The following is a 24226-nucleotide window of genomic DNA, read 5'->3' on the forward strand; positions in this document are numbered from 1 at the left end:
CATTGCTGCACTTGAATTGAGGTGTGACCTAGCTTCATTGTCCCAGCTCCTTTTGAAATGCAATCATCGGATGGCAAGAAACTGAGAAATGGTTTGATATGTCCGACAGCCAGGCCAATAAAGAAAGGTGTTAAAACTGCCACACACAAACACACACACACACTCACACTCTCTCACTCTCACAACCCCTGTCTGAAAGTTTTGTTTCCCACCCACAAAGCCAATCATTTACACTGAAGAATCAGAATTTTCTCGGTTGTGAACTCGAGGGATGGAAAAAGACCTTCAGCTCCTGTATCCCCAGTATTGCTCGCACTTCTTTTGGCTTCGCTCTCAAAAAAACTGCACAGGCAGCAGGACACCAAGAGATGCATCTTTAATACCTCTGGGGCATTAAGGCGATAGGGCACAAAGCCCTGAGAGCTCTTCCTTTGATCCTGAAATTCATGTGTCATCCTAGAGAATTCTAGGGATATTTCTGCATGTGTTAGTCTTGCAGAATTCCTAATTCAGCCCACTAGAGCTATTCTAGTTCCTCCCTTTCTGCCCAGCTCATACCCCAACAATTCTTCTCTGGGGTACTCCCCTGGGAAATGCCGTTTCCTGACACATACTTCCAGTTCCTGTCACACATCCAAGGCATCTGTGCATCCTTGATCTCTCTCTTTCTGATAGCAAGGGTGGTGGCCAGATGGGGCTGCATGCAATTCCAGATTGTTAAAACTTGTGCTTTGGGGGATGAAAACTGGAATTTCATCCACCAAAGGAAAAGGACAGAAAATACACCTCCATCTCTCCTTTGTGATGTCACTCCCTCACATCTAACTTCCCTGAAAGAACGGTGTAAATTTCAAATCCCCGAAGAAATACTTGTGGCTCCACGAGGATGCAAGAAAATAGGAATCTCCTTCTGGAGCAATCCTCATTCTCCAGTAGCTTCGTGTAGCTCTAGGTTGGTGCAGTGAGGGTCCATAGTTGGAGAAGAGAAGTAAGGGTGAGCTAAGAGAGCAAAGATCAGAGCTGAAGGATGAAAAGCTGTCAGGAAGAATCCGAATGTGTACAGGAAGAAGGAGCTAGAGTGGATAGCGGAAGTGGAAGGATTTCTTCCCTCTAAAATGAATTTGGTCCTATCAGTTGAGATTGGGAGTAGATTTCTTTGTGTTTTGGTGAAGGCAGAGGTGCTGTAGGTATGTGATGGGTATGACCATTGCTCCTGCTGTTCGGTTTGTGCGTGTGAGCATTTGTTTGCTGAGCCCTGTTGTATCTGTAGTGGGAATCTGCTGATGGCAGTGTCTGTGAGGTGACTGCCTGCAGCTGCCCACTCTTTGAAAACCTGTCCCAACAGAGCTTTGAAACCATTCTCTGGTCAGTTAGAGCACGTTCAGATGCTTATACTCCAGCACAAGACTGCTCAAAAGAAAACTGTCACCAAAGGTGTCCTGGGATGTTCCGGGATCTTCGGTGATTCATGGTTGTTATCTGTGTCAGTGATAAGCTGCTGTGGAGGGAGATGCTGCTTCTGCTCTTTTTTATAGCTTCACCTTCCGCTTTTACATTTTCCTACTTCGTAATGAGTCATTGCTTATCATTTCAGCAAATATATTTTCCACACTGGGGAAGAAGACAAAGCCTTTCAATCTCTCAGGTTATGCCAGATATAAAGTCATTCTTCCCTGGGTTCATACTGTGTGTCTGTCTCCTGTTTTCAACCTCTGAGCCCCAAATCTGGACCACAGCCCTTTTTCTGTACTCTGTGCCAATGGCACGAGAAAGGTCTGGAGACCAGAATATCTGCAAGAGTGCACAGGCATGCCAGATTGTTGTGGAGAGGGAGGGGAAAGGAGATAAGAAGGACCCAGAAGGTGTATAGTGTGCCAACAACCCTCGGCTGCCCACCCACCGATGCGAGCATGGCATGCATTACATGATGTCTTGAGCTGGACTAGATTGTGAGAGGGGAGGAGAACCTGACTGGGCCAAAGCCTGGGAGATCTTTGTGAGAGTGTTCACTCAGAAACCTGGAAGATCAGTTTCCTCTCTCTGTCACAGAACTTGACTCAGCTCAGAAACAGGAGAGCTGGTCGGTCTGTGTTTAATCATTACACCTTCATTTTGTGCTTTTCATGGGAGTGAGGCAGTCCAGGGATACAAAGCTTTTGGAGGGGCACCCATAGCACTGAAATAGGCTGCTTTGGAGCGTTGTTTTCCCCTAGTGTTTGTGTTGTCATGAGACTTGCTCTTAGCTTTTAAATATGGTTTATTCAATAACAATATCTAATGATGTAAAAAATTATCCTTCCAAAGTTTCTTCCTATTGTGTCAATACAGATTTTAGACTGCACATGTGTGTGTATATATAGCTCTATGCATTATATACAAACACATTCCTTACTGCTACATTTATGAGGGGGAGAGGACAGAGCACCCCAAAAGGTCATGTTAGAATTTCCTTAGGGGGAGGAGAGAACATACCTCCTCCAGCAGAATCCTAAATGTAAGGCTGGAGTTTCCAGGTTAGTCCAGTCATTTCTGGAGCCAAAGATCTTATCTCTTCTGCCTTTTCAAGTGCTAAAAGGGGGGGTGTGTGTGGGGGGGAAGATAGTCATAAAAGCAGGGAACAAAGAGAAATATTTTTTCCTTGTTTTTCTTTGAGATCGGCAAACTTCAGGGTAACGCTTTTCAAAACAACGAGTTGAAACGAAAACTTTTTTCATTAAAAAAGTTAAAGCGACGCGCTTTCGTGTCAGTCTGCCCAACGGGGTCCGTTCTTCTCGCCTTTCCTCCTCGAGCAGCCGCCGAGAGGCGTGCCGTGGGAGCCGAGCCTTGCCTGGGTGCTGCCAGGTCGCATCCCCGCCGGTGGCCGCGGGCACAGGAGGGCAGCAGAGCTCCGCGGAGCTCCCGCCGGCGGGCAGAGCCGCTCCCGCGCCCCGGCAGAGATGTGGGAGAGGGCGGAACGGGGAATGACCTAACCCTAACCCAGTCCTTCGGGACCACAGCACGGAGGTGCAGAACTGGAGGGAACTTGGAGAGGACGAGCGAAAACCCAAGTGGTTTTCCAAGTATTTGCTTTGTGGGCAGCAAGGTGGGGAAAGACAAACCCCTCACCCTGATGTGACTTGTTCCAGGTTCTCCCAGCGCCGTCCTCAGCAGCCTGAACAACGCGTGCAGAGGCGGGGGCTGCGCGCTGAGTTGTGCTTCTGCATCTGACAGGTGGAGATGGCTAAAATATGGACAGTAAAAGTGTAAATCCCAGTGTCTTTTCAGGGATCTCAGTCAGGCTGTAAGGATGCTAAGCACCTGGAGTCGTGCAGGCTGTTTTATGAGCTGTCACAGTGTGAGGTCCTTTCCTTGCATGTATTTTAATCCCTATAGACAGGGGAATGCTTTTCTTAAAAGGATGATTGGTGTGTCCTCAGGGCTTTCTCCATACAAGTAGGGGCAAAACTGCACATTGGGCTGTTATCTTAAAATACCCATAACATGCAAAACAAACCAGATGAGTAAAAGCTTGATTTTGGGTCCCTTATGGGCCAGTTTCAGCTGAGTTGCCTTAACTAGGAGTCACTCCTCTGTATCTCTTGGACCAGGGAGGTTTGGTGAGGATAGTTCTCTTCTAATGACCTGCGAGTAAGGACCTCCCTTCTGTATTATGTGTCCTGTAGCATTTTATCAGCTGTGTTCCAGAGCAGAAACCCTTGGTGTTCATCTCTCATTTAGGATAAAAAATGAAAAGTTGTTCTGCAAGGTGGGTGCCATTTACAGCCTCACCTTTGTCTTGGGTCATTACCACTAAGCTGGTGATGAGCTGCTATTAATTAGAGATTGTCAGCACGTGCAAATTGGAACAAGAGCACACCAAATGCATCAGCTCAGCCCTGCTGAGGGAGCTGGCACCGAGAGCCTCCTGAGCTGGTGATAAACCATGCTTTGAGGATTTGCCCTTTGAAGTCATTAAAATTTGCTTGAGAGCATCTTGCTGGGGTTTGGTGTGAGTAGCCTTTCACAATTAGATTGCTTATTCTAATGACGCTTTGGCAGTTGTTCTCTTTATCACCTGGAAGCTTGGTGATGAGCACAATGGCTCTGAAGGTGTTGGTTTAGCTATTTATTAGACATGTGGTGAGAGTGCAGGTGTGGATTGCCTCCTTGTCGCTCTCGCCCTCTGCAGACACTCAGCACTCCCAGTGCTTGGCCTCGTGCAGTGCTCTGGCTGTGCTGGTGCCCTGGTCACGCTGGGGCTGCATCCCTGCCAGGAATACAGAGCTGAAGACCTGATCCAGCTGCTTGGCTCAGCTGCTGAGCTGTGTAGGGCATACACGCCAAGCAGGGCAGTCTCTAGTAAACCTGCTAGTGGAAAGTCTTTTCATTTATTATGGTCTACATGGGAGTTTTGCTTCTCCAGCGCTGTGGTTCTGCAGGCAGTGGAAGAGCCTCTGTCTTGGTGCTGTACTGTAAAAATGAGTTTCCTTCACTTCGTCTACAAATAATTTTCAGCTGACCTTATGTAAACCAAAATAAATTCAATGAAGAGGAGCCCATAAAGACTGCATGTCCCAATTAAATGAAAGCCATTCCAGAATAATAATTGGCTTAACCAGAGTGCTCCTTTTGCACAGACCCAACCTCATTACTTGTTCTTAATGATTATTGGCAAATGCAGTGGCAAAGTCAGCAGCTGTATTTTCAGCAAGTGAACAACCCTCTTGCTGGCTGAGAGTTCCCTCCAGATTAGAATGAAAGGATAAGTGATGGGGAAAGAGGCTGAGCAGTCTCTGCCTCTGGAGCAGGGATGGAGCCCTTGCACTTGGCCGTCGCGTTCCTTCGTTCCAGTGAATCCTGTGCAGCTTCCCAGAGCACACCACGCCCCGCTGTCTGTAGCTGTTTGCGCGCTCCTGGCCGCGTGTCGCGCACCAAGCGAGCTCTGCTTGGGGTTAATTTGCTGTCACCCTCCCTGCAGGTAGCCGAGAGACCGCCTTCACCTACGCCGTGAGCGCGGCCGGCGTGGTGAACGCCATCAGCCGCGCGTGCCGGGAGGGAGAGCTGTCCAGCTGCGGCTGCAGCCGCACCGCCCGGCCCAAGGACTTGCCCCGAGACTGGCTGTGGGGCGGCTGCGGGGACAACGTGGAGTACGGATACCGCTTCGCCAAGGAGTTCGTGGATGCCAAGGAGAGGGAGAAGAACTACGTGAGAGGTTCGGAGGAGCAGGCTCGCATGCTGATGAACCTGCAGAACAACGAGGCTGGCCGCAGGGTAAGAGGAGTGCTGACCCTTTCCTTTTTCACAGAGGGGGAGTCAGAAGGCTGGAGGTAGCTGGATATCACATTACTTGGAGGTTTGATGGGGGATAGTCCAGTGATGCCCCAGTAAAAGTGTACAGTCACATGTTCTGCGTTTTTGTGAATATTACAGACAGTATTGACAGTATTCCGGTTTTACTGTCAGGCTTCCACTGCCAGCTAAAGCCAGTGAATTTTGGGGTCTGTTGAGACACTGTATGGCAGACATATGCAGACATCCACGCCCTTTCCAATTAAACTAGGTGCTGTTATGGCCCTTTTTTAAGGTTTTATGTCTAAGAAATCAGCTTCCCAGAGTTCTGGACGTGACAGGCTGGTGGTGGAAAGAAGAACCTTTTGGCATGTAGCGTTCTCTTCTACTACCATAATTTAGATTTTTGGGAATATAAGGCCAGGAGCCTGGCTCTCTCTGAAACCAAGGCCTTGGTCAGTTACTGTGGTACTGGGCACCATAAATAGTTTGCATTTAGGTGAGAAACATTTTCTGAGAAGATTCACAGTTTTGATCTGAGGACCCCTAGGGATGGAGAGTCCATCACTTCCCTTTGTAGTGTGCTACCAGCATTAATCACTGTTTCAACTCTGAACCTAATGATCATTTGAATTTATCTGGCACCAGCTTCCAATCAGTTCTCTTTCTGACTTTTACAGCTAAATCCAAAACCCTCTTAGTAATCAGAATTTCCTTGGTATACAAGTATTTATCTACTGTAATTTATTCACCATTCTTTCTTGACAAACTAGATTGAGCGCTGAAGACTCGCTCACTTTCAGAGGTTCTCATCAGCCATCAAATCATTTTCCTGTCCCTTTCCAATTTTCCCATACCCCTTTTGTATGCATTCAGTGTATGCACTTCTGCTTTTCACACAATTCCTCTGTCTGTGATTAATAGCCTGGAAGGTGTAGCATCATTCACATGCAGTGCAGCTGTGTAATCCTGCCTCTTTCCAAAAGCAGGACAGGAATACTAGCCTGAACATTTGTGCATTTCCCCCAGGGTGTTTTAAATTTTTATCATTCTTCCCTAGAAGTAAGCTTTTCAAAGGTTAATTTTATTTCTAATACATGTTTAAAAAATCACATTAAATGTACTTAGTCTTGCTCTTCTGCACGTACTTAACTAATATCCTTAGTTTCCTTATCAATTTTCTGCCCTTTCTTACTTCTGATTGTTATTGAATCATCTTTCCCTTTCCCTTGGATGTCTGTCTTTTCTGCATGTAATTCCAGATTCATTTTGCCACCAAAGATGATTTGTTCTATTTTTTTGGTTGTGAAATCAATGTGTTAGGTGGAAGCATTGCAAGTACTTCATGGTTCTTTTGCAAAATCAAATCGGGGTAGATTTGCAGTAGGTGAAAACCTGGACTTGAAAGCTGTGTAACTCAGTGAGTTTTGGTTTGGGATTGGGTTGTTTTTGGCTTGGATGAGGCTCTGCATTTGCTTAGAAATGGGGGGTGTGTGGTGGAGTAGTAGCCTGAATATGACATTCTTTTCTGCGTTACTTGCTCTGAACATGCTACATATCTGGAGCGTGAACTTGGATTACTACAAATAAATACCCTGCCGAAAGCAAGGAGTGAACATGAGACTCCAGCAGCCAGTCTTACTGCCTTGAGGGGTCCAGAGACAGAGTACAGCCCCTGGTCTGAGGTGAACTCAGTAACACAGATTAGATGAACACAAGTCGTTTTAGATTAGACTAAATTAAATGGAAGTATAAACCAGTGTGTAATTAAGCTTGTGGATTAAAAAAAACCCAAACCACAAACTCTGATAAACTAAGGGAGCTGGTTAATAAGCTCAGCCGAGGAACTGGATGTGGAGGAGGTCTGAAGTCTTTCAAGTCAAAGATGCTAAAGCCATTACAACTCTGCATGCCAACAAGAGAAAGAAGGTTGTAGGAAGAATATCCAGGCCTCACTGAATTAATAACTGCCACAGAGAAGCTGTGAGGAATAGACCAAGAGCCTACTAAGAATGGAGGAGAAAAAAAAGAGAGCAAATAAATAGTGAAAAGCTCTGTCTTAGAGGTCAAGAAGTGTAAAGAGGAGGTGAGAACAGTAAAAGTCATGCTGAGTCACACCTTGCAAAGGCTAGTAAAATAAGCAGCAAAAGTTTTTTAAACTTTGCAAATTGGAGGAGGTTGGAAGAAAGGAGACAGCCAATGAGGATGGGGCTGAGTCTAAAGCAGAGAAGTTTTGGTACCCTGAGTGAGTGAGTGTTTTGCCTGGGGCGTCGAGTTGGAACAGGGGGCATTGGATATCTCAGAGGAAAATAGGAAATAATTTGAGAAGAGTCTTCCAAAGGTTGATCATACAATCATTTAGAACATCACCGATTTTCTCAAAGCAGGCTAGATCTGATAGGTCTCATTTATATGAACTTCAGTGAAACATTTGAGGTATTGCCCACACGGGAAATTCTTGGTCAAACTGGGAAATACAATGAAAATCGCAGTAGCTGTGAGATGGACAAGAAACTGGTTCAAGGAAAGACGTCAGTAAGTTGTGTAAAAGAATGGAGCTTGATTTTAATGGAGCTTGATTAGCAGAGCTCATCAAGGACTTGCCCTTAGTATTTTTGTTTCTCAGCCTCAACACAAGCATTAGGAATGGGCTGATGAACTCTGCTGCTGATGCAAAGGTGGCAGGTATTATGACTACAGAGGAGAATCTGAATTTTGTACAGCAGCTAATGACACTCAGTAAAACAACATTAAGCCCATCATCTGAGGCCTTGTATGAAATACCTCTTCAGTCATTAGGAAAAGAGTAGGAAAGAACTGGTCGCAGCAGTCGGCTGCAAATGACTGCAGATGTAATGTGGCTTGGAAGGTGGTACATATCCTGTAACATACGAGACATAAGTCTTTTTATACAACATGGGGAATACTAATGCCATTGTATTAAGCTCTCGTGAGGCCCCAAAGTATTGTATGTTCTCATATTCCCAAGTAAAATGACCTCAGACTAGAAAAGCCTTGTTAGGGCTGACCCAAGGGATAGGAATCTTTTCGAAAGAAAGTGGGCTAGAACAGCTTGCCATATTTAACCTAGTAAAGTGAAAGTGGAGAGAGGATATGACTGATGTCTGTGTTCATGGGAGAAATAACAGGGAAGGAAAAGTACTTTTTAAGCAAAAAGCCAATTTGGCACAATAGCAAATGGGCATAAAGTAAATACACACATGCTGGAAATCAGAAAAAGATATTTTATTGTTGGAATAGCAATCAGAATAATGGTGGCTGAAAATGTAATTGCTTTTAAAAGGGCATCCTATGCATTTAGGGAAAATGTTACTTGAAGCAGTGCCCACAATAGCAAGAGATCATAGTTAATAACCCAGGAGGTCCTGTCTAGTCCTGCATCCCTAAACCTCTGAGATACTGCTTTTGTAAGTAGGAAGGTGCGTATGTAACTCCACATTCCCAGAAGTTTATGCTGAAAGAAAGGACTGCTGGAGACCCAGCAGTGAGCACTGCAGAGTGGCCACCAGCTGCCATCCCACTACAGCCCTGCCCTGCTGTCACAGCCAGGGTTTCAGCTGATACCTCCTGATTTGTAGGCAGATTTTTGGCATGTCCCTTCACTCAGTTTCCTATGGGTGAGAAAGTTCTCCTTGAATCCTGAGGGGCTCTGGTGGCAGGAGAGAGATTGTCCCTTCTCTCCGTGGTTCTCAGAAGGAGCTGGGCGGGGACAGGAGGGGATCAGAGGTCTTTTATCTTTCAGGCAGTGCTGACCCCATCACCCCTTCACTCCACATCGGAGTCCTTGTGGTGGTGGCTTCTGGCTTTATTGCTCTTGTTTGTTTGTCTTTGGCTGTTATCTCAATACCTCCTTTCCTTCCATCTGTCTTTCTCTTCCAGCTGGTCTCCATTACCCTCTCTTGCTTACCCCCACTCCTTATCTGTCGCTCTGTCTGGCGGAGTCTGGCAGTCAGTCCTTCCACGCTGTTTACCCAGTCAGCAAATGGCAGCCCTCAGTCATCAGTCACTCCAGCCACTGCCAGAAGAGCCTGCAAGGGGGTCTGGCTAATTGACCACGTAGGAATTACCCATTAATTCTCTTCCTGTTCCCATTCTTGCACAAAAAGAATTGGAAGAGAACTTGGGCTTATGGGAAGGGGCTTTAAGCCTTTCCATTAGAGGCATTTTCAACCTGTTTAAGTGGCATGGCCATCGATCAGATCCTGCCCTCAGAACTGCATGTGGGGTCTGTTATTCTTTGCCTTGACCTGAGCCTGGTCGGAGAGGAATTCTCCAATTATTTCCTCTGCTTTCTCCTCATCTGGGCAGGGAAGGGGGACAGTGGGAGAGCAATTCAGCAGCAGAAGCTGTGGTTGCCTCCGCAGGACATGGGTGGTGGGAGCTGTGGGGGCTCAGTAGCGCCTTGCTCACCTGTGATAACCGGTAGCACTGGCCTTCCCCAGAACAGCTACTGCCCACACGGGCGAAACAACAGATGTTTTGAGCATCAGTTGCCTAAAGCCAAGTCAGAGTGAACTCATTCCCATGACATTAACTGAAGGGGATTGAGTTGCAGTGTTTTTCTAAAGGAACAAAGCCCAGGATTAGGAAGAATCATAATACTTTATAAAACCACGTGCAAGGGCAAGGGAGGCATGAGTGGCCTGGGATTTGACAGAACCATAACCAAAAAGTGCTAACACAGGCTTATAACAAGCAGGCTGGCAGTGCAGTGAGGATATAGTAAGTGTCTGGGGCTCAGGAAATTCAGCTGTAGCCTGTCTGGTCATAGTACAGCAGGAATCCTAAAGTAACAGTGTGGTTGGTCCTCTGCAGCTGTAGTTTGATCCAAGACAAGTGCTTAACTCCCAGCTTGTAGCTGTTACATTGCTCCGTCAGGGATTGCCTCCGTAAATTGAGCTCTGAGGAGCAGAACTAAAGCTCTTCTGTTTCAAGGACTCACTCCATTGACTTTCTCAGGAGCTGGATTGGCCTCCATGTGATTTAGCCATTAAGCCAAATTGAATCTTCACTAGCTGTCAAAAGCACTAGACTTTAGTTAGGCAAGGAGCAACCAGTTGCTGTAGGAGAACTCTGACCTCTCCCTGCTGGTCCAGAACGTTGTTGTAGGCAGAAGGTTTTGCTTGCAGTATGCTCAATTGCCTTAATCGCCTTGGCACGTGAAAGCAGAGAGCCGGGAAGCTTTCTTCTGCGTCAGTGAGTGAGGCAGAAAAGAAACCTCTGTGTTTGGCTGCTTTCTTTTCAGCAGAAAACCTGGCTGGAAGACACATCGACATCTCTTTCAGAGCACCCTGTTTTGTTCTCATGTTCCTTCCTCTCCCCCACCAGATACAGCTGGTGGTAATTTGGCAGCTGATGCCAAACATCTCTGCTTGGCATGCGGGATCTGGCAGAAGCACTGCAGGATGCAGGATGGTCTCGGGAGAGCAGATGTGAGCCTGATGGGGAGAGAATGAGGAGCCAAGGGATGGGGGATCAAGCTGCTGTAACATGGAGCAGCTCTGATGGTGAGGGGATGCCCAATTCTTGCTTTGCAAGCTCTGTCAGTGGCTGAGAGCTGTCAGGATCTCACACAGCGTTGTGCTTTTGTACCCATCTCTGAAATGAATGAGAAGAACAAACCCAACCTGCATTTCAGTTGATTTTCCTTGGTTTTTATTTCTCAGTACTTCTCTGGCCTCCCAGCTGGTGTGGGGAGGAGGAGAGTAAACACCATTCCCCTTCACATCCTGTGCTCGCTCTGATGAGGGTTTTACACTCACTGCCCTGAATTTCAAGACTCTTTGCTAACTTTGATGCCGGATTTCCAGGGGTATGATGCATCTGCAGCCCCCGCAGGCTCCCGAAAACGTGGCTGAAAGTATCTGGGAACAGACAGCACGGAAAGCTTGCGTGTGCTGCTGAAATCCTGGCTCTTCTGCCTGGCGACAGCCCTGCTAGTGGAGGGAACCGGGCACGAGATGGCGCAGGAACGCAGTGAGGGCTCCGGGCTCAGCCCTGCGCTGCCCAGGGATGCCTGGTGAGCACCTCGAGCTCCCTTCCAGGGAGATGTGTCCATCCTGTGCACCACCAGCCCTGCCTGCCTCTCTCTGGACACTGCCCCTGGACGAGCTCCTCTCGGGAGAGAGGAAGGGAAAGGGTGTGGGTCCATGGATTTATTTCCAAAGGATGCAGATGTGTCCCTGTAACGATAGCGTCGGTTCCTGGTGTGGGTGGTAGGAAATGGGCTGGTTCCCAGGTGTTCCCTTTCTGCAGCACTGAATGGAAAAAACATGCCACACCGTGGTGGTCTGTGAGGTGGGGAATTTCCAGAGTTCACGCAAAGAGGACTTCTCTTTTTCTCCTGCTCTTGACCCTGCTGTCAATCCAGAAATGTGCCGGAGGGAAAGAAGGTGGGGTGAGGAAGTCGTGTTTGCAGGCAGCGTGACCAGAAATAGAAATATTTAGGGAACAGGAGCACAGCAGTCGCAACAGGGGGAGGAGAAGACCTTTGTCTCTTCTGAAGGGCGAAACAACAGAAATTGCGGGATAATCAAAGCGGTTCTGAAAGCGCAATGAATTCATTGTAATTAAGCCAGCTGCCAGTGCAGCAGGAATAAACACAGCTCTGCCTGATTGCATTTCTTTCCCCACAGGCCGTGTACAAGCTGGCAGACGTGGCCTGCAAGTGCCACGGCGTGTCGGGCTCGTGCAGCCTCAAGACCTGCTGGCTGCAGCTGGCTGACTTCCGCAAGGTGGGCGACCTGCTGAAGGAGAAGTACGACAGCGCCGCGGCCATGAGGATCAGCCGCAAGGGCAAGCTGGAGCTGGTGAACAACCGCTTCAACATGCCCACCCAGGAGGACCTGGTCTACGTGGACCCCAGCCCGGACTATTGCCTCCGCAATGAGACCACCGGCTCCCTGGGCACCCAGGGCCGGCTGTGCAACAAGACCTCGGAGGGCATGGATGGCTGCGAGCTGATGTGCTGCGGCCGGGGCTACGACCAGTTCAAGAGCGTGCAGGTGGAGCGCTGCCACTGCAAGTTCCACTGGTGCTGTTATGTCAAGTGTAAAAAGTGCACAGAGATCGTTGACCAGTATGTCTGTAAATGAAAGGAGCCACCAAAGCGACAAATCTATATTATATAAATCTATATAAATATATTTTATATTTGTATAAATAAACAGATGATGATAATAATTAAAGAAGCTTATTTAAGAGACATCTTGGTTTTGAAATTTCCCCCATCAGGCCAGCTAATTCGGCATTCCTTCAGTTCTGCTGGGGAATCTGTCTTTGGTTCCATCTCCCCTTGGGCGTTTCAGTCAGCGTGAGGAAGCTGAGGAGGTGCTGGCAGAGCACACCAGCACGTGCTATTTCATTACAGAAAGCAAGCCAGTGAGAAGGTGACGAGTGGGTTCTTTCTTCTTTCTGATCAGTAAATCTCAGCATTTCGCAATAGTTAACTGCACATTGCAAATTACAGCCAGACATGGGTGAGTCCTAGTTATTCAAATTTCAAATCCTGCACTGGGGAATTCAGAACTGATTCTCGGTCCCTCTAAAGGGCTTTGTCTCATTAGAGGGAAGGTTAGCTAAGGCTGCAAGGGTATGGCTTAAAATCCGCAGTCTTGTAAACCATTCCTGGATGCTCCCCAGACCACAGTGGGGTAGAGGAAAGTTCGCAGCCTGCTGTTGTGAGGAAGGAAGGTTCAACCTGTGGCTGACCAGTGCACAGCCTGGGAGTGCTCCTGAAGCCAGCACCCCGCTCTTCCATACCGCCTGGGCCGAGGGAAATCTGCCCAGCTCAAACCACATGGCTCTCTGTGTGAGCGATTTTTTTTTTCTTTTCCTTTTAATCCCGTGCTGAAACTTAAGTTTTCACTACAGAGGAAAAGCTGCTGGTGCCAGGGATGTTTGCAGAGTATATTTTGTCAGTGGAAAGAAGCACTGCACACACACGCACGCACATGACTGCGTAAGCACTCCTCATCCTGCTGCCGGTTCTCCTCTCTGAAGTGGATGCAGGTGGTCACCTTGTTCAGCTCTGTTAAATCCTCTTCACCACCAGCCCAGTTGTATAGTTTCTCTTTAACATTAAATGCCCCCCAATGGCATTTCTTTCCCTCTGTTGCTTGTGTACCTGTGTGTTTCTGTTTCATTCTTTCGGTGAGGTCCTTTTATTTTGCCGCTCTGTGTTTCAGAGGGCAGGGGCCGTGCTCTTCCGCGGCGTAAGTTAACCACAGGAACGTGTGCTCCCAGAGTGTGGGTGTATGTTCACCAATGGAAATCTTTTCTATGTTTTTCCTTGGTAATAAAAGACTGTAATAAAACTGTACCAGGGCAGAAGACATTACCAAAGTCTGCTAATCAGTCTTACCACGTTGGGATTTTAGTACAATCCAATTCGTAAAGCAGGGAGCAAATGCTGTTTCTAGGACAAGACATTTCCTGTACCTCTCAGCATCTGCAGAGTTCATTCGCAGTCAGAACAATCAAGAGAAGCCAATTCCCAAAATATAAGGCTTTGCTAGTATACATCCCCTTTGTTACTGACATTGCAAGGGTGTTGGGGTTTTTTTTTCCCTGTAAATTTTAAAATGCTCAGAATATGCCAATAAGCAATGAGGCAGTCATGAAGATTATTTTTATATTAAACCTCTGTTTCTTATAAAACATTGCAGTTTTACAGATTCCACCATTTCAACCACCAGAGAAGAATTTATATGTACCTTCCATACTTCAAATATTTGAGGACTCCAGAAAAGCACAAGGAAGAGAAATTATGCTTAATAATTAGGAGCTGTTGTTTTTTTAAACCAATGTGTCCAGGTTGTTTTTTTTTTTTTTTTTTTAATCCAACAGGCAATATATTTGCTGGCATCCCAGAATGTAGTTTTTTGGAATATAAACAGTGGCCTAGATTTACTTTATTATATAAAACCCAAAGCCAGTGGTATTGTAATTCAAAGTAACGGAAATAGTTTTCCATGCATGGAAAAAATGTGAGTGCAGTGGCCTGATCCAACTCCCATTAAACTTCAGTGGGAGCTGGACTGAGCCCAAGATTGGATCAAATGTGTGAGCTGTTCACTCCTGGGATTCTCTGTTTCTAGCCGTGTAATAAAATTCCCTGTACCTTGGATACATCTGAAAAAGACCTTTCCTCCCACCACCCTCACCTCATGTTCTTGCCCATCCTTATTGCATCAGTGCTTGAAGGTGTCAGCTATTTGTGTATGACACCCTCAGGCATTGTTAATGTGTCTAATAGTTCAAAATTACTTCATCTGGCCTTTCTGATAAAGACCACACATTTCTGGGAGTCACAACTCTCCTTGCGGTTTGGCACCACAATTAATTTTGTAGGTGTAAACAACTTTGGGAGCGGAACAGTTGGCATTGTTAGGGCTGCTATTCATCTGGGTGTCCCTGGATATGTCCTTCTTTCTCCACCTAAAATGTTGTCTGGATGGAAAAAAGATGTTTTTTGGCCTTTTGTCCCAGCATTCCAGACCTCTGGCAGCCTGGTTGGAGCCAGCAGTTCCTATTGGACTGGGACCTTATAGCCATAGGAGAGAAGTGACCATTAGATTTCTTTCCTCCCCCTTTTTTTCAAAAGACACAGATTTCAGTATTTTAGATTTTCTGGGAATTTTGTAAGCAAAAATTTGATCCCACTGAATTCTACCTTCAAACTTAATTTCAATGGCGCTCACACATGAAAGAACCTCCATAGGGTGGTAGTAAGTATGAAATGAGAACACAGCCAGATTGGTTCGATGCAAATCCAGAGGAAGTCAAACAGAAAGCTGCAGCAGAACTGCTTCTTTCCTACGGAAGTTAAAAAGCGGTGGATTTTAAGTTGTGCCTTGTTTGATGCACCAAGCGATAGAGAGGGGTATGGGGCTGGGAGCTAAGCTTAATTCTCAGCTCTGCCAATAATCTGCTTTGTAATTTTCAAATAGTTACTTAATTTCTTTGCATTTTAGCCTCCAGCCTCCTTCTGTATAAAATAAGGAGCAGGAGACCTTTTCCTGTAAGGCTCTTTTGAGAAATACGGCTGAAAAAAGTTTAATGGAAGGCCTAGGTTCTCTGCTCATTAACTCTGGCAGGCAGACAGCTGTATCCACACTGGAGGGGGGACACTCAGTTGGGCACAAAGAGGCTCAGCAGCACCTTGCAGGGTCGGAGGTGGTTGCTGGGGGGCTCAGCAGGAGCCTCGGAGGGTCTGGAGCAGCAAAGCATTACTCTGGCACAATGCCGGAGGAAGGACTGTGCTGCAGAAGAGAGGTCAGCTCAGGGCTTGTTTATTTATGGGTATTGAAGATCTTGTAGCTAAAGTAAGGCTTAGGGAGCTCAGCCTGGTTTCTGCCTGCTCAGATTCTGCTTGTGGTTTCATATGGAGGAGATACACAATACCCTGTTACACACCAGGGGCTGGTACCTGGCTGCCACATTCCAGCCCTGAAGTCACTGCACTTCAAGGCTGATAGAAAAGGCCACCCTTAAGTCAAGTAAAACTAAAATGCTTTGGGCTTAAAGGCACTATGCAAATATACTGTTACTGCAAATCAGTGAACGAGGGCTCCTAAATGGAGCAGAAGAGGATGCAAATCTGTCATCATTTTCCAACTGGCAAGTACTGCCTAAGAGTGGGAATGAATGAGGCCTTAGTATGCTCTGCTGCCAGGTAAGCTAAGCAATAGCTGATCCCAGAACAGAAACTTTCAGTTGATTTTAATCATGCTAAAAAGAAGGTGGCAGGGTTGTGAGAAAATTTAAATGAATCTTTAAACACTGCTGAACTTCAGGCCATTTGACTCAGTTGGAAGCTGCCATTCTTTGTCCCCAAAAAGTCTGTGCCTGCTTAGAGCTCAATGTAACAGAGCAGTTGCTGCCTTTTGCAATTCAGGAAACAGCCACACTGAATGCAGACATGCAGCACTGCTGTTACATATGCCTTCTGTATGGACCAAAGTTTTGTAGCCCTAACGAAGCACAGATGAAGCAGATCTTGTTCAGTCATATGAAATCAAACATGTGGGAGTCTCTCTCTGCTCACTTGACCCCATCCAGGGAGAAGCCTAGTAGGTTTAAATTACACTGTGGGAGCAATTCCTAATCACCTGTGGCTATGGAGATATAGACAGTATTTTCATCTGCTGACACAGCCACAGAACATCCCAAGGAGAAATGCCTTCCAGTGACTTCAGGGCATTTCTCAAGTGTCTGTCACAAGGCTTTTCCAGAATCAGCAGCTTATATGGTCATTAACTTTCATTTAGCTTTTGTTTAACTACATTTCAGGTTAAATAGTTTCTAGCAGATACTCTATGAAGTCAAGTTCACTGAAGGGCAGGCTCTGAAGGAGCTGTCATAGGACAAACAGAAGATGTGAACACACTATCAGATCCACTTCTCACAGGCAGACTGTGGCTATGTCTAATCCCTAGGACCCAGAGATGCATCCCGTCTCCTCGGTGTGGATGTGTATCCTGGCCGTATTCTGACTCCCTGGCACCAGTACCCTGTGTGCAAGGGCTTATGGATGCAGAGACTGTTGAGTGGGTAGCCTGTCCCAGCTCCAGGCTTCGGGACTGGGCCACATCCTGAGCATACCAGCCCTGAAGTCTAAATATAACCAGCTCGAAGATGAGAAAAGATTAGATTTCCATGCCCAACAGAACGTGTGCCAGAAAGGACAAAAAGAATCATGATCAGCAGTTATAAATCCCTAAATAATAATGAGCCCCCCAGTATGATACAATGATCTCAGCATGCTCATGCGTTCCTTCCATCAGTCTTCTCCTGCAGGACCTGCAGATGATACTATACTCCCTTGTTTCTTAGTTCTGTTTAAACAACAGTTGAAATCTATTTTTTTTTTAAATTAGAATTCAAAAGGTATGACCTACATGACAGCATTTCCTTGAAGATAGAGAGAAAGGGGGAGCAAACAGGGTCAGGAGTTCTCCCTGTGAGCGTTGATAACATGCAGCAGCCATAAAAAGAACTACTAAATACCGCCCTGTGACACTCAGTTGGACACCTGCCCTAAGCGTCCCAGGTACCTCTCCATGTTACCCACCCAGTGCAAGCTGGCTCTGATGTTCCCCCCAGACCCCAGTACCAGCAACAGTTCCAGCTGTTTGGACTGGGGTGGGTGCAGCAGGCACCAGTCTTCAGCAGCATGCCTGGGAGTGCGGTGAGGGTCAGGCCCTTGGTGATTTGGGAGGAGAGGAAGACTCTGATCTTCGCTGGGAGGCAGGGAGACTGCAGCACCTTCCCCAGGCCCCTTCCCCGTTGGCGCTGTCACATGTGGCAGCTGTCCTGGGGAATTCAGAAGGGAGCTGCTCAGGTATGTTTGCCAACAGAGGTGAAGCAGTTTAAAGGCTTGCAGCAATAACACACATCCTGAAAAAAAAAAGGTTCAGGCTCTTCCTTACCCTAAGGCAGTTTTATTCTGAATCATCATTTGTCTTACGGCTCTTCCTAGAGTGCCATATCGCTGTGTCAGCCCTTCACAAGACTCCCAGAGCACTGAGATCACGCGGGATGGGCAGGATGAGGCATTACCATGCAAGGACAACACTGCCTTTCAGCAGAAAAAACCTAAAAGATGCGGGGTAGACCCAGTGCTGGAGCAAATTGTAACCCTGTCTTGTGCACAGCCTCAAGGAACTGTAGAAGTGCTCAGCATCTTCTTGGGCTGAGGAAACATCTAGACCAGCTTTTAGAGTGGCAGCTCTCTGCAATTCACTGTGATGATTCTGGCCAGTCTCAGTTTCATTTGCCACAGGCAAATTTGTTTTCTCTTGCTTGGGAACAACAGAGTTAACGTGTAATGACCTGCCAACTTCCACAAATCACAGGGCTGTCTATATAGGACAAACACATTCCGAGGGAATTATGGCAATGAACATTTTATTACTACTACATTTTCTAGGAGCCATCTGTAAATGCCCAGGCTGTACATAACACTGTTTTTGAAAATGTGTTTCACTGTATTGCAGAGCACAGCTTTGCTTTTTGATTTCCAGGCTCCTGAACCAGAATAAACTACCCAAATTCCTTTCATTTAATATTCATTGAATCAGTATTCCTACCTCATTTTCCCTCTTAATTGGCTGCATACACATTAAGTTATGGTGACAGGAAATGACAGATGAAAATGATATGCCGTTTTTACATATATTTTTCGTCAATGAGGCTCAAAATATTTGAAAATCATTAGCGCCATTTTACAGAACAAATCCTGAAAGACAGGGCAGGAAATACTTCATCTGACAGGCACAGGGTGGAGCTGGAGCAGCCACTGCAGCTGCTGCTCCCCGTGCTGCTCCCCAATGGCTGTCAAAACACATTTTGATTGATGAGAGCAACCATAAGTACATGTAAGAGTGCAACTGTAATGTTCAGTCACTACCTTGCTCCCTTCACAACAACAAAAACTTTAATGAATGTGTGAGATGGGACATACTTTAAAGCAGACAACAGGGAATCATACTTTTATAAACAGAGTTTTAAGGAAAGGGCGGGATGTATTTATTGTTTGTGGGCATTAGGGATCAAAATAACTCAAATATTAATTTATAGGGATAATTTTGCTTCCATTAATTATCTCATTCACACTCACGGGTTTGAGCTAAAATTTCTGGGTGTGGGGACAAGTGTGTTGATTGGAGCATGGCTCAGCAAAGCACTAAAGTACATAGAGCCACACAAATTACAGACAGGCTCTCCAAATCATCCAGTTATTCTCCCTGGCAATTGCTAAGATTGTCCTCTAACAGAGTAGCGTTCCCTTCGTGTTTTGACTGGTAAAACATGCAAGTGTAGGGTTTCCACCATTTTCCCCAAGGACACTATTTTGGGAGGCGAAACCTCCACGTCACATAGGTTTTCCTGCTGCTCTGCCAACACTTCCCATTCCTTAACAGGGCCAGTTCTTGTTCTCTTTGGTGCTCCCCCTCTGTGCCTCTACACCAGACACAGGCGTTTGGGCCCTGTCCCCTGAGCCAGGCTTCCCAGATGCCTCCTGCGACATCAGCCCTGGGAACACTGTCTGGATTTCGTCATCCTTCTGGGCTTGTACCAGCTGTGGCCTCCCCACCCAGTGCCATGCCCGGAGCAGACAGGTCAGTCCCGAGCACGGAACTCCATCCAGCAGGGCCTCTTCCCCCTCCTCCAGCTGCCCTGGACATGGGGGATGTCCACACCACAGAATCACAGGCTGGGTCAGGCTGGAAGGGACCACAGTGGGTCATCTGGACCCACATCACTGCTAGAGCAGGAACATCCCAGAGCACATGGCACAGGATTGCATCCAGATGGTTCTGGAGTGTCTCCATAAAGGGACATTCCACACCCTCTCTGGACATTCTGTCCCAGTGCACAGTCACTTGAAAAGTAAAGAAGTTCTTCCTCATATTCAGGTGAAATTTCCTGTGCATCAGTGTCTGCCCATTGCCTCTTGTCCTATTGCTTGGCATCACCGAGAGGAGGCTGGCTCCATCCTCTTGACACCCCGCTTTGATACTTACAGACATGGATAAGGGCCCCTCCCAATCATCTCTTCTAATGCAAAAAAAAATAGATTTCAACTGTCATTTAAATAGAGCTAAGAAACAACACATTATAGTAACAGCTTCAGGTCCTGCAGGAGAAGCCTGATGGATGGAGGGCATGAGCATGACATGATCATTGTATTATAATGGGGGTTTTATTATAGTTATTTGGGGATTCACAGCTGCTGATCATGAGTCTTCTTGTCCTTTCTGGCATGTGTTCTGTTGGGCACCTTCCCCGCAGTGAGCTGTGCTGTGCCTGGGTGGCTCTGGGCCGTTCCCACAGGTGGCCTGTCTGTCATGGAAGCGCTGGGTGCCGTGAGGTTTCCCGTGACACCGATCCGGATAGGACAGGGTGACACTGCTGCCTGCTCAGGGCACACAGGAAGCCGGGAAAAGGGGAGCCGCCCTCCAGCCCGGAGGCCATCGCTGGGGGCTGGAAACTCCCTTCTTTGCCAGCCCCTGCCGTTCTTTGGCCACAACGATCCCATGTAGTGCTACGGGCTGGGGACAGAGTGGTTGGAAAGCCCGCTGGAAAAGGACCTGGGAGTGTTGGCCAACAGCTGGCTGACCATGTGCCAGTGTGCCCAGGTGGGCAAGCAGGCCAATGGCATCCTGGCTTGTATCAGGAACGAGAGCACAGTCTTAAATTGCGCCAGCTGAAGGCTTAGCTTGCACATTAGGAAGAAGTTCTTCACAGAAAGGGTGATTAGACACAGGAATGGGCTGCCCAGGGAGCCGGTGGAGTCACCGTCCCTGGGGTGTTTAGGAAAGAGTGGACATGGCCCTGCCATGTCCAGCTAACATGGTGGTGTCTGGTCACGGGTTGAACCCGAGGATCCCAGAGCCCTTTCCCCACCGACTCCACGAACCCGTTCCCGGCAGGGAGGGGGATGACCCCGGCCGCGGCCTCGCTCCACTCTCGGTGCGGCTGCGCGGCCGCGGCACCGCCTCCCTCCCTCCCCGCGCGGGCCGGGCCGGGCCGGGCCCGCTCCGCGTCCTTCCGGCCCGGGCGCGCAGCCGCGGCGGCGCGTCCCGCATTGGCGGCGGCGGCCTCGTGCGATGGTGACGCCGTAGGGCCGGAGGAGGCGGCGGCCGGGCCGGGCGGGCGGCGGCGGCGGCAGCGGCGGCCGCGGGACGGGGGCGGCGGCAGCACCTCCGCCGGCCGTTGCCAGGTGAGCGAGCGCCGGGGAGCCGCGGCCCCGCTCCGCTCCGCGGGGGCTGCGCGGCCCGGCCGCCGCCCGCGGGGCCGGGGGTTCCCCGCCCGGGCGTGCGGCCGCTCGTCGGGGCGGCGGGAGGGACCCCGCGGCGGCGGGGCGCGGCCTGGGCTGGCGGCGCTCCCCGGCGGGGCCGGGGGGCCGGGGGAGGCGGGCGGCGGGCGCTGCCCGCGCCGGGCCGGGCTGAGGCCCTGCGGGCGGGTGTCCGGGGCGGCGGCGAGCGCAGCCTGCGGTCAGCGAGTTCGCTCTGGGGCACGGCGGCGCGCCGGGGAATTGCCGGCTGCTGGAGGAGGCTTTAGGCCGGTGGAGCGCTCTAAGTGGGTCAAGAGCACCGTAAGTGGGTCTTGTTTATAGCCTTCCGTGCACTTGTTGCTTGTCAGGGCAGGGAAATCTGCTGCTGCGCCTGAAATCTTCTTACAGAGGCAATATAAATAATAATTCCTCCGCTTGCACAATATGGGAACCTTTTTTTACACGCAGAGTGTTTCTAAGTGCATGTATCTATAAACACTGGAATTACCAGCAGCAGATAACGTAATATAAATATTTGATATTAGAGTAACCACAATTTGGATAGTCTCAAGTGGCATCTGAAGAAACTTTTTTAAAAGTTGGTTTGATTTTTTTTTTCCCTGAGAGAATCAGGTATTCATCTCTTGTTTGCTTGGGATGAGCAACAAAGACGTTTAAACATATGGTAATCGCCTGGAAGACAAAGAAGAGATGACAGCTGTTGTTCTTTGCTGGGGTTTTCAAGCAGTGTTAGTTTGTTTCTGTGTGTGTTGTAGCCTTACAAGTCAGTTGATTTTGTGGCTTCGGTAGATATGTGGGCATTTGTTTTGAGAAAACCATTAATATTAAATTATAACTTTTTTTTGTCATACGGGCTTTGTCACGCTGTGTATGTAAACCATCATGCAGTTGTCGCATAGCAGAAAAGCTTTTAGATCTTACCCCTTGTTTAAAGAAACTTTGTGTTCTTCATGCAGCACTGAAGTTCTTCAGGCAGTTGAATTGTCTTGTGTATCACAACTGTGTTGTGTATTTTTAAAAATGGATTGACTTTCACGAAACTGGCCAGGCCCTGTGGGCAAACCCTTCTCGGCATAATCTGGTTTTCGGCATAATCTCGGCATAAGCTGATGTCTTAGAGTGCAATTTAAACTCTTGTTTTCACTCCCTTGCTGTAGTCAGTGTTGCAGAGTATTGAATTTCTGGCCCCATCCTGGTTCTGGTCTTCGCAGATCTGTTCTGGAAGTCAGTGAAGAGCTGTGTGCTGCACTTTCACTCTCAGTATTGTAAAAATCCTCAGCTTTCAGAGGCGTTTCTGTAGTATTTCAGTGTGGAGGTGCTTGTTTGCTGCAGAACCTTAGTGAGACTACTTCAAATTGGTGGTAGCTGCTGTAACAGAGAAAAATATGTTTGTGATCTACAGAAGTAGGTGTTGTGTCATGGAATTATGGGTGCAGCACAATCATAAAACATGGCCTTGTTGTCTTTGGCTATGACCTAGTCTTGTTTGTAGGAGAGAGGAAGTTTGTGTTTTGAGTTTGTTTTTTTCTTTTCCTGTAGGGTTGCAAGCCAGTTGCAATTAAGAAGATTTCATGCTATGGTTCTTGCATTAATAGGGATAACTTATAAATAATGTGTAAACTTCATCTGTTCTGTGACACTTAAACCTATATGAAGACTGTAAGTCTGTGTTAGTAGGCAACTTAAAAAGAAGGTCATTGTTGTGTTGGAAGTGTAAGATTAGTTGATAAAATACAGAAATGATTCCCTTGTCTGAGCTGACAACTAAATATGGTTGTGAATAAGGTTGTTGGCAGCTTTGCTGTGAAAGCCATGGAGGATAGTTGCTAATGTGGAAAACTGAATCAGAATGAGTGATGGAGGAGCTAAAAGCTGCATCCCAACTCAGCCCAGGTTTTCAAAATGATGCTTTCTGAGTGTAAATCAGATATGAAAACATAATGTGGTGTGAAGGACAAGAGTGTATTTTTGGCTTCTTCAAGCAAAATCTTTCATGGTGAAAATTTCTTCAACAGATTCTTATATATTATATGTATATTCTCAAGTATAGATCGAGAATGTGATGGGTATAGGAGCTGAAATTGTCTTAAAGAGACAAGAGAGCCAGACCCATGGGGCTTTCCATCAGCCTGTTACCCCAGTCTTTGCCCTGATGGAGTTGGATCAGTGCTGTTGAACTGGTGACGCTGCTATGAGTTTGTCCAAGCGGCTAGTGACCAGTGTGCTTTTGGCAATGTGGGTGAGATTCAGACTGGAAAGCTGATTCCTGGACACACAGGATTAAAAGACTGGGCTTTGGAAAGCCTGTGCTTGCGTTTCTGTAGATCTGTGGTGAAGGAAAATTAATGGGAATTGGCAGGGCATGTAATGCCAGTGATTTTAATGCTTGGATCTCTGCTCTTATGTCTTCAGTTGCATGTTCAAGGAGCTGTGCCGAGCATTCATGTACGAAAGATGCTCAATATTAGGCACTAAAAATTTTGCAGGTTTTACAGGTTTTGGATTGCATAACCGTATTGTCCAAGACACTGTGCAAAGCAACAAGGCTAGCTTTCGTCAGTGGAGATGCTGTTTGTGCATGAGGAAAATCTTGATAAGGAAACGTCAGGAGGTCGTCGGATTATTATGCCATCAGCAATTCAAATCCTTGAACAGAAATAGTTCTGAAATGGAAATAGCAATTTTGAGTATTTATGATTTGGAAGTGTCTGTCTGAGTCATTCAGTGAATTTTCTGACAGACGGTGTTGGTAGATTTGAAAAGACGTTACAGAAGATAATGGTGGTGATTATGAAAAAGTACTTGGGTCAGTGTTTAAGGGGAGGACTGTTATTTTAGACTGTATTGTTTTCTGATAGAACTTGTTTTAAATGCCTTGTCTTTTTACAAGACATTGTATTTCAGCCGGTTGTGCTTAACATGGTGGCTGTCTGCCTCTGCTTTTTAAAGCACTCTGTTTCTCAAGACAAGTATGACAAAGAAACCGGTTTTCGAAAATTAAGAATATGGAAACAAATAAGATACTAGTTCTGATTCTTCAGGAAACTGATTTCCAAAAACATTTTTAACTTTCATTTGTTTATTTGAATATGTTCCTACTACTGGAACATTGGACTTTTGAAGTAGGGTGCTGCG

General features: G+C 47.2%; 2 protein-coding genes across 3 annotated transcripts in view; both read left to right on the forward strand.

Annotated features, from left to right (window-relative positions):
* Nucleotides 1-13404, forward strand: part of WNT5B (Wnt family member 5B) — a 70952-nt gene extending 57548 nt beyond the window's left edge. The window contains exons 4-5 of the mRNA XM_048301246.1: nt 4958-5250; nt 11925-13404. Coding sequence (XP_048157203.1) covers nt 4958-5250; nt 11925-12383 — 752 coding nt within the window. The 3' untranslated portion in view covers nt 12384-13404. The remainder of the gene's footprint in view (nt 1-4957; nt 5251-11924) is intronic.
* Nucleotides 13405-20914: 7510 nt separating this feature from the next.
* Nucleotides 20915-24226, forward strand: part of ADIPOR2 (adiponectin receptor 2) — a 45078-nt gene continuing 41766 nt past the window's right edge. Inside the window, exon 1 of one of the 2 annotated variants that reach the window (XM_048301059.1) lies at nt 20915-21016. The gene's annotated coding sequence lies outside the window, so the exon portion shown is untranslated. Of the gene's footprint in view, nt 21017-21306; nt 21392-24226 lie in introns of those variants that run through there. The other variant, XM_048301061.1, reaches the window with a different exon arrangement.

The sequence above is a fragment of the Corvus hawaiiensis genome, chromosome 4 (assembly GCF_020740725.1).
Source record: "Corvus hawaiiensis isolate bCorHaw1 chromosome 4, bCorHaw1.pri.cur, whole genome shotgun sequence".
NCBI lineage: Eukaryota > Metazoa > Chordata > Aves > Passeriformes > Corvidae > Corvus > Corvus hawaiiensis.